The sequence below is a fragment of the Lolium rigidum genome, chromosome 7 (assembly GCF_022539505.1).
Source record: "Lolium rigidum isolate FL_2022 chromosome 7, APGP_CSIRO_Lrig_0.1, whole genome shotgun sequence".
NCBI lineage: Eukaryota > Viridiplantae > Streptophyta > Magnoliopsida > Poales > Poaceae > Lolium > Lolium rigidum.
The window spans coordinates 259,626,300-259,636,921 of NC_061514.1; the positions used below are offsets into that span (position 1 = coordinate 259,626,300).

Here is a 10,622-nt window from a genome sequence, read left to right on the forward strand (position 1 = left end):
AAACGAGTAACGACTTTCGTCACCCCAGATTCTCAAGTTATCTCTCCCTTGTGCAATCTACTAATCTAGATCTCATCTGGCCAGCACAAAACGAAATATATTCCCCTCGCCTCTTGGCTTCTCCCCTCGCGCGCCTCTCTGGCAGTCTCCGTCAACAGTATATCTCCTTCCTCAGCCTCCTGCCGTTGGACTGCAAACTTTATCATGTGAACATCCCATCGATCCTCATGCCCGCAGATCGATATCCTGTAATGCCCTGGGCTAAACTCTTATGTTGATGTTTCTTGTTTTGTTGTTGCCGAGTAAAGGGACGGGAGTGGTACCAGCAATGGGGGCGACGGCGGCTGGTCGATGCGGCCGATGGACGCGGAGCAGCTGCGGGAGTGCGGCCACCGGATGGTGGATTTCATCGCCGACTACTACAAATCCATCGAGGCATTTCCCGTCCTCAGCCAAGTCCAGGCACGTTCACTCTGACTCTTCTGCAAATCTGCAACATTATATATCGCCTATATAATATGACTTGGCTCGCCGACTCACCCATCCACTAGTTTAATCCATGTGTTTTGTGTAAAAAAAAAAGTTTAATCCATGTGTTCTGTAAGTTACTCTCTGGTACACATAACTCTCCCACTGAGGGCCAGGATTCTCAAAACGAAGAATAGGAGAAACGCAGGATTGGATTAGGAAACTGTTGGGATTTTGGATGAAGTAGTGTTTGATTGCACGGGATAAACAAAAGAATTGTAGAGTGGATGAAATTTTTCCTCAAAACTAGTGCAAAGGAATTTTTTGAAAGAATTCGTAAGAGCATGTCTAACAGGCCCCTTACTTTTCTGCCCCGTATAACGCTCGAATGTCGCCCCGTACAAAAAAAATGGTCGATCAGACACCGCTCCGTCTAGCAGAACCCGTATTTGACCCCGTATATTTGTAAATTTAAAACCCCGGGAAACTTTCATTCATAGTTCGTCGATCATACATAGAAATCGACGTACCTACATACATACAAAATGCGCGATCGGCTCGCGACTTCTAGTCGGAGAGGTAGACGATGGTCGCCGCCTGCGCCTCGCGCCTCCCGCGCCTCCGCCTCCTGCACGGCGGCGATGGCCGCCGCCCTTTCTTCCTCCTCCGCCGCGTCCTTCTCGGCGGCGTCCTTGAGGGAGTCTTCAATCGCCTTCAAGAAGGCGGGGTCCTCGTCTTCCTCCTCCTCCCCGGCGAGCGGGGCACCTCCGCCGCTGGTGCTCCCGATGGTCGCCCTCCACGCCTCGCTCACCCGGCGTTGGCGCTCCCACTCGGCGAGCCACGCCGAGAACTTGGGCCCGCTCATCGGCTTGAGCGGCGGGTCCTCGTGGTACCAGCGTCCGCCCCGCGCGAAGTCGACGAGCTTGTCCGGGACGTACGCGGCGCCGTCGTACTTGCAGGCCGCGCGACGGCTGCCGGCGGCGGATCTTTTGCAGAAAAGCCGCCACGCTTCCTCCACGGTGTCCGGCGAGCGGGATCGCTCGATCCGCTCGCCGGCGAGGCGCTACTGCGGCGGCGGCAGTCCATGCGGGTGGCGGCGGGTGGAATGCGGCGCGGGGAGCGGCTAATTGCTCGCCGGAGCAGGAGGAGGAGGCGGCGGCGCACGGCGGAGCTAGGGTTGCGAGTGAGGGGTTAACCCCTCACTCGCACCTGCGCCCACTATAAGTACGGGGCGACGGGGCCGATTTCCTGGGCCCCGTATTCCGCCGAAACGGGCCGGCCCGAATACGGGGCCTGCTAGACGCCCAAACTCGCGCCGGCCCCGTATCCCGCCGGAATTTTACGGGGTGAGCGGGGTTATACGGGGCCTGTTAGACATGCTCTAAGGATTGTAATCCTTTGAATCAAACGACTTTTATAAGAAGAAAAATCTTAAGTTTTCAAATCTTACAAAAATCCTACACAATTCTTTCGAATCAAACAAGCTCCTGTGGAAAAAAAAAGTTGCACAATTATCAACTCGCCTGCATCTTAAACTCTGTTCGGTTACTCCCGTCCATCAGCCAACACAACGACACAAGAAAATAAAAGGCAGCTTGTGTTTTCTCGATCAAAAACAAAGACACAGTCCAGCATGGATGATAGAGGTAACGCGAACAAGCAAACTGGAGTTGCTAATGATTACAAATATGGGCTTCTAATTACTGGACCTGTTGGGGTGAGTACCATGCTCAAGAGACAAGAGTCATCATCACTAGATACAAATCAAATTAAATTGACCAGAAACAAATGCCACAAAATATACATCAAAGGAGTTACTCATTATTTTGAGCTTAAAACGCTGCCCTTTATATTCATATATCGTGGACATGTCCAGATCCAACAGGTCTACAATACAAGCCAGTGGAACACCTAGCTACTTATTACAACTTTTATTCGCACAGCTTTTCTTTGCTAAAACATGTGCAACAACATTAGCAGATTGTCGCACCGCTCGCACCAAGGATTCTTGGAAATTCATCAGACGAAGCTTGACCTCATTAACCAACTGTCCATTCGCTGACCTGTCCAATTCTTCCTTCAGAAGTTTCGCTGCCACCCCTGTGCTGTCTGTTTCCAGGCACACCTTTTGGACCTGCACCTCCTTCGCGAGAACAAGAGGTCAAGAGCCCTTCGGGAAGCAAGCAATTCAGCTCCTTCAGCATCGGCAACATAAGGAAAAAAAAAATGTCAGGCCTCAGCCCTGAATCTGCCATGATGGTCTCTGATGATCACGCCACCCGCACCGCTGCCGGAGACCGACGAGAACGTCCCGGCTGCCTCGCCCATCTGCATCAAAGAAGAGGGCACTCTAAGGTGTTCATGTGAGCGCTCACATCATTACCTTACATCCTCTTGGTACTGCATCTGTAAAGGCCTCCTTCGCCTTGTGCTCCACCACCTTAGATCCCCTCGTTGCCGCATACGTAAAGGCCACCGGAGGATGCTGTGACATGCTTGTCCAAAGTCCAAACCACCGCTGCAACATGGTGCCTCGGTCAATGCTGCGGCCATATCGCCATCCGACCGCGACGCCTGACACTTGCGACGGGCCATATATCGCCAACAACCTACATGTAACAGCACACAAGCATCCTGAGCTTGCCACGGTGTATAAGGACTTAGAACATCCTTTTCTTTCTCTCTTTATTTTAAGGGTCACAAAACTATGCATCCGTCATCTTGTGAAGTGGTGATGTTGTCATTGAAGAACTAAGAAAACAGTCGAACATACTACTCTTTGTCTACAGAAGATGGATTGTGTTAATACTATATTTGGCACTCAACTAAGATTTGTGCATCTGTATCCATTGACCGGGTGATTTCATTGCAGCCAGGATATCTGAAGGAACTTCTTCCTGATTCAGCTCCAAACCGACCTGATACTTTGGATGCCCTTTTTGATGGTGATCTTCCTTCCAGTGCACTTTGAAGTGACATTGGAATTCATGTTTACCAATTGCACAATCCTTGAGCTATGCTTAATCAGCAAATTCTTCTGATGCCCAGATATACGACAGAAGATAGTACCGGGAGTAACTCACTGGCAAAGTCCGAATTATTTTGCTTACTATCCCTCGAATAGTAGCACTGCTGGATTCCTGGGGGAGATGCTTAGTGCCGCCTTTAACATCGTTGGCTTCAGTTGGATAACCTCTCCTGCTGCAACCGAGCTAGAGGTCATAGTCTTAGACTGGTTTGCAAAAATGCTTAAGCTTCCAAGCCAGTTTCTGTCATCTGGTAAGGCTGCAATCATATTTTTTAGTTTGATTGATGCATAAACTATTTATTGATCACAACATATAATTTTGATTTTGTTCTTTATATCTAGCACCTCATTTAATTTGCATCTCTAGTTATGATATGAACGAGAAGTTTCTGATTAACAAACACTATGTGGAACTTCCCATACTTGGTTATTCAATAATTTTTTTTCTCGTGCATTTCCATTATTTATTTATTAAGGTAACGTTTCTTGTTTCCTTCTTCCTTGACATACTGATTGTTTGGTCTAGTTTAACGTTACTACATAGAATCCTGAACAACTTTTTCAAGCTACTCCAAAAAAAAGTGATCATTTCTTACTTTACTGCATTCTCCAATGAAGACACTAACTACAATTTTCAATCATATTTGCTATAAAAATATGTTATGAAAAACATGAAAAAAAATCCAGAGACATTATTTTCACAGTCAATTACATGCTTTTTCACACAGACATAATTTCGAACAGCTGATGGTATGCACCCTAGGACAATCTACATTGTTGAACGTCTGTAATAGTTATCAAGCTGTACCATTAGCAATCACATAACCGTGTAGCCATGTTGTACAACATTATCTAGATTATTTAGGATTGTTTTCATGTTCGTGGATCTTATCATCATGATAGGATCTGACCTGAAAAATCATGGCTCTAGAGATCGTATGGTCTGAGCTACGGTACTAGAATTATATGCTAGACCCGATTATTATATGTGGATCGTAATCAAAATAGTTTGATAGGATCCTATGATACAGACTATGATTTGGACTATCCTTGATCCGACACATTTACTTTATGGATTCTGCTTTAGTAGAATGGTACATAGAGGTGCTATCTTTTGATATAGTACGTGCATATCCTTAGCTAAAGTCACCCTTCTGAGTTTCTCTACTGCGTCCCCCTTTACAGCGCTTGGTGGAGGAGTAATCCAAGGTACCGCCAGTGAAGCAGTCCTTGTTGTACTATTGGCTGCACGAGATAGAATTTTAAAAAAGCAGGGGAAAAAATCCCTTGAGAAACTAGTAGTTTATGCATCTGACCAGACACATTCTGCTCTGCAAAAGGCATGCCAGGTATGCTTATATAATCCAACTCATGTCTCACTTGAATTATTTCTAGTTATCTTTTATAATGAATAAATTACCTGTCTTTGTCCGTTCTTTGGATTTGAAGTTATTCAAAGAATGGCAATGAAGTAGTTAGATAATGTGCATTTTATTCTTGTACTTTTTAAAGATCTGTTTTGACCTGACCTAAAATTCTTCTGTTTATAGATTGCAGGAATTTTTCCAGAGAACTTCAGAGTTGTGAAGGCTGACTGTAGTAATAGTTATGCTGTTGCACCTGAAACAGTTAGCGAAGCCATTTCCGTTGACTTGTCATCTGGGTTGATACCATTCTTCATCTGTGCAACAGTAAGCAATAAGCTGTGATTTCTTTGTATGCAAACTTCTTGAGTTAATGAAAACTTGTGTGAATTTCAACATTGAAGTCTCGACATGATTTACTATACTTTATTAAATAATTATTTGAGTTAATATTACTGATGTTAAGAAAAAGTTTAAGATCCTGATACTAGTCTGACGTCCAACTGTCTCTGTGCAAAACTACGGCAGCTACATTTATGTATAAAACTTGTCACAGGAGGGCAATATTATTGGCCTGCTGCAGGTGATCGATATCATGATCTTGACTTGCGAGCATGAGGGTCTTCATCATTGCCGAAGCCTCCATAGAGCTGCCTTAAGCTGCCGCCATATTGGGCCACTACCTGTTCAATGATCCCGATCAGTTGCTCATCTTCTGTTGTGGTTCTTTTCGAGTGGAGGAGTGGTAAAACCATATTAATTTTCATGCTCCAACCAGTAGAACCAAAAGCCCTAACTCTGATGGAAAATTTTGGGCAATCAACATATAGTTAAACAATAATGCGATGAATGTTACAAAAAGTAATTACTTGAATGACATTCTCTTATATTTAATAGTTATGCCTAGCTTTTCATCTGCTCATTAGTACACTTATATTTTTGCTCCATGTTATTTTCTAAAGGAATTTCTTATTTGTTTCAGGTAGGCACAACATCTTCATCGGCCGTGGACCCCTTGCATAAACTAGGAAATATAGCACAGGTGTTTGGGCTCGTTGGGTGTGATAATTAGTAAATAGCAAAACTAGTATAATGAAGTAATGAATCTTTCTATGTATTTAAAATTTTATAGAATTTTGAATTTCTGCCAGCTATGCACAGAACACTGATCTGTTGCTGCTAGTTGAAAACCTAGTTATTATGTCCACTTTTGAGGAACAAGTCTGCATCTTGATAGGTAACTGATCAGTTAACAGCGGTCCCCAGATATTTTAAATGGGCCATAATTTTGAAGAGCAATCCTTTTTATAGAACTGAATTTAGTTTATGTTCCGTATTTAAGTCCTACGTAATCGAAATTTTTAGTTGAGCAAAAAGTAGGTTTTGATCAGTTGACCAGTGGGAACCAGTTCCTATCTCTGGGGTCTTTTTTGCAACATGCTTTTTGGATTGTTGGTTCTACATTCCCATTGTTATTCACTATCTTATTTTGTATATGACTTGTGCAAATTATAATATAGGAATTCAAATATACTGATGAATGTACATTGATAGATTGCTTCTGTTTTTTTAGGCCCATGGCATGTGGTTCCACATTGATGCTGCATATGCTGGAAGTGCTTGTATATGCCCAGAGTACCGACATCACCTTGATGGGGTAGAAGAAGCTGATTCATTCAATATGAATGCACACAAATGGTTTCTCACAAACTTCGATTGTTCCTTGTTATGGGTTAAGGTAAGTCATGTGATGATGTTCCAATTGGAATACCATGTTTCCACATCTGAAATCTTGCTCTACTTGTTTTTCCTACGCATATTGCGTCGATATTATGTCAATATTTCCAAATGCACAAACTGACACCACGCGTATAAAAACAGGACAGGAGTTATCTCATAGAAGCATTATCTACAACTCCAGAGTATCTTAAGAATAAGGTTACGATATATACTTCCCTTGTCTATTTTTCTCTTGGGATATTTCCATCATTGTTCATTGTAGCGGATTAATCTACCTTTTGAAAGGTTGAGCTTCTCTGGATTGCGAATGCATGTTATTTTATATGGTTCCCCATTTTCCAAACTTGTTATACCATCTGGTTATCGCCAGGACCAGAAATCCTATTAGCTACTGGGAGCTTTTTTCCTAATGGGAATATGCTAGTTTGAGCTATTTTTTATTTTATTTACAACTTTATGTTGTTAGAAATTGTACTTGCCAACTTTTTGAAATGACACAAGAGAAAAGAGTAAAATCTGACCAGTTACTGGCTCTCGGCAGGTTGTACCATTGTAGGAAATATCTCCTGAGTAATTGTTGAATTTCGTTGAAATTCTCAACAATTACCTTATTTGTAGTAATGTGATACATAAATATTCCCGCAGTTTTAATCAATTGATTGGAAAAACTGAAGTATATATTTTCAAGAGAACAAAAGGGTTATATTGAAAGAATGATGACAAGGTCTGCATGCCTGCTATCTAATTAATAAAAATACATGTAAAAATACTGTGAATTTTTTGTAAAACTAATTTTCGATTGGTGATTCTATAAATGTTTTACATTTTCAGGCCTCCCAAGCAAATTCTGTTGTTGATTTCAAGGATTGGCAAATTCCACTTGGCCGTCGTTTTAGGTGAATTCCTCTTGGCAATTTCATGACTCTTTATTAAGTGTACTGTTTATCTCTTACATACAGTTTAGTACTTAAAATTTGACAAGGAATGCAACATCAGATTAATATTTCAATAAAGTCTATATAGTTTTTCTTTGTGGACTTAATATTTTTCTAAGATGAAGTGTATGCAATAAGCTTTCTGTATTGCAAAATAAATCACCAGTGGTAATAACGATGTAGTCAAATGATTAAAAAAAATCACCAAGCAACGAAAGATTGCTCCTATCCCATGTGGTATTGGATGGCTGCACGGTGTGCCACAAAGAAATCTGAACAGTTTCTGTTAGGCGGGCCTGCCCATTTTTCAATATCACCGTTCCTATTAGAGACCAAATTGTAGCTTTTTTTTGCTACATTTACTTTGCTTGCAATTGCCGGATCAATTTTGAGGCCATACACATTTTTGAAAGAATATGAATCCATATGGATATTATAGAAAAAGAATCTTACAATTTTAGTGTTGCTCAGCACCATATATCAATGTGTTAACATCCAGCTTTCCAAGTGCAGTCACTTTGGCAGTATGACTCGTCGCACTGTTGTTCAGGCTATATGCGGCAGTTCCTTCTATGGCAATTGCATTGATTTCTCTTTACCAAGTGAAACTTTTCTTTTAGATCACTGAAGCTATGGATGGTATTGAGGCTTTACGGCGTGGAAAACCTGCAGAGCTATATCAGAAAGCACATACAGTTGGCTAAACATTTTGAACAACTTGTATTATCTGATTCAAGATTTGAGGTAACAGAGAAAAGAAACCAATTAATTATACATCTATTTAATGATACTATGAAACTCTCGGTTAGCAGTAGTCCGAAAGAACATCATGTTTTCTCCTTCTTTTGGAAACCTCTATTTTACAGAGTTCTTATTTACTTCACTAATTTAGGTAGTAACTCCAAGGAACTTTTCCCTTGTTTGTTTCCGCCTTCTGCCCCCAACTTTTGAGGATGACAATGGACGTAACATTAACTACAGCCTAATGGAGACCTCTAACTCAAGTGGAAAGATCTTCATATCACATACGGTTGGTTATTAGCAGATGCTTTTGATGATCTCGATATGTATTCATGAAGCATAAATATCCATTGATTTTGTGGCACTTTCTTCTTCAACAGGTTCTTTCTGGTAAATTTGTCTTGAGATTTGCAGTTGGAGCACCGCTGACCGAGGAGCGACATGTGGATGCCGCATGGAAGCTTTTGCAAGATGAGGCCAGCAAGCTCTTTGAAAGTTTGTAGATTATAAATGCAGGTGCTCATTGATTAAGCTCCACCATTCAGGCCTATTATCCCGATAAGCTTTTACACCTGCTGATACATGTATTTTTGAAATGTCCTGATGAAGTCATAATAACAGTGATTACCGGCTTCATCGGCCATGACAGTTAAAATAATATTAACTCCATATATTGGTTCAAAACTGTACGAAATAGTAATTTGACCTTGTGAAAAGTAAATGGGGCTACCGTCCAGCCCCTCTTGACGGTCTGCTCAGGAACTCGCTTTAGGGCATCTCCAATGGACCAAACTTAGGGCATCTCCAATAGACTGACGCAAAACAGACGTCAAAAGTGACCAGGCGTGTTTGTTTGCGTCGGCTCGTGGATACCAAATAGGTTATATCCTCCGTGTCCGTTTGTGTCGGGTATGCCCAGCAGGTCAACGTAATTTTTTCCCTGACATCGTCAGTCGGTAATGGTGGTTTAACATCATGTCGAGACCTTCCGCCAACGATTACCACTTCCTGCACGGGACCGGTGGTTCCTACGCGGCTAGTAGAGTGGCGCATTTTTGCTGCCATTTCGAGCGCGGAAAGCAGCTTGCGCGTGCGCGTGATCGGCGTTTCTCCCGCCCCGTCGTGCATATATACGGCGACACCGGCGGGTGAGAAGGCCACACATCAATATCATAGAAAGCATCCATGGCCAAGCAATCGATCGCACTTGGCCTCGCCTTGTTGAGATAGCCCTCCGCGTCTACCCGGATGATTCGGACCTCCTCGCCATCCACGCGGCGGAGGCGGTCGCGGGGGAGCAGACGGCCGCGTACGGCCGCTAGGCCAACCAACTGGAGGCGGACACGGCTGCGGCGGAGGTTGCGCAAGTATTGGCTGAGCCAGCGGCGGACGCGACGGAGTCGTCAACGACTATGTCCCACCTCCACGCGGAGCTCGCGGAGGCCATGGAGGAACTCGCGGCTGCGAGGGTGGTGATGGTGGCGGCCCCGGCCGTCGACGCCGTCATCCACACCGTCGACGACGAGGATGACGATGACATGGGCTTCCTCCTTGCCGACGAGGTGGGTGAGGGTGCGAGCGCCGAGCAGAGGGTGCTGCTGGCGTCAATCGAGACCTTCCCAGAGGACGTCGGCCGCCATCGGGCTCTGGCGGCAGAGGCGCAAGCTCGCGGCGTCGCGCTCGACATGAGGCGGTCGTACATGCGCTCCGACCTGGCGACGGTCGCATGGATGGGACGGGACCACGCGCGGATCGACCGGGAGAACCGCGAGCTAGAGGAAGCCATCGCGGCGAGGCGGTGGAAGCAGCAGCGAGGGACAGGGCCTGCTACCACAACGACCTAGCGGCGGTGGCAGAGGAGGAGGTGGCGCGCACGGAGGCGGTGGAGGAGCTGACGCGCATGAAGGCGGCAGAGGTGGCGGCTAGGGAGGCAATGGCGGCGGCACAGAGAGTCCAATGGGACTGCGCTCTAGCCGAGGCCATCGAACACCACCGACGCGCACGGGGCAAGGCGCTCGCCGCCTGGAAGCGCTCCGACAACGGCGCCGGCCCCTCAGGTCACGCCAGCGGCCAGTAGGCCGCACGACTGCAAGTAACCTTGACCATAGTAGGTCGTGCGACAGCGAGTAAGTACGGCCGTCGTAGTTTTAGGTTAACTCGACTAACCATCTCTGTAAAGATAGTCTTTTTAGCCAATCACTAGGATGGGAATTTTTTTACTTACCTCCGCCACTGCTTGGTGGGCGTGGATACAACCAACGGGGGCGTGCGACGCGACCAGACAGACGCAAATGTGATACATATTTGGGTCGCATTTACGTCTCTGCGGATAGTCCAGTCACTTTG

At 44.8% G+C, this 10,622-nt stretch overlaps 1 protein-coding gene across 1 annotated transcript; it reads left to right on the forward strand.

Annotated features, from left to right (window-relative positions):
- Nucleotides 1-351: 351 nt before the first annotated feature.
- LOC124678760 (tryptophan decarboxylase 2-like) lies at nt 352-8,779 on the forward strand. The gene is made up of 12 exons (XM_047214619.1): nt 352-462; nt 3,341-3,413; nt 3,517-3,747; nt 4,682-4,845; nt 5,047-5,187; nt 5,843-5,902; nt 6,434-6,598; nt 6,742-6,798; nt 7,432-7,496; nt 8,156-8,279; nt 8,428-8,565; nt 8,657-8,779. Exons 1-12 carry the CDS (start codon nt 352-354, stop codon nt 8,777-8,779), a joined length of 1,452 nt encoding a protein of 483 aa, XP_047070575.1.
- Nucleotides 8,780-10,622: the final 1,843 nt, after the last annotated feature.

Coding starts and splice junctions, on each gene's coding strand:
- LOC124678760 (XM_047214619.1), top strand. CDS start 352: ATGCGGCCGATGGACGCGGAGCAGCTGCGGGAGTGCGGCCACCGGATG. Junction 463..3,340: donor CCGTCCTCAGCCAAGTCCAG/GCACGTTCACTC, acceptor ATTTCATTGCAG/CCAGGATATCTGAAGGAACT. Junction 3,414..3,516: donor TTTGGATGCCCTTTTTGATG/GTGATCTTCCTT, acceptor TCTGATGCCCAG/ATATACGACAGAAGATAGTA.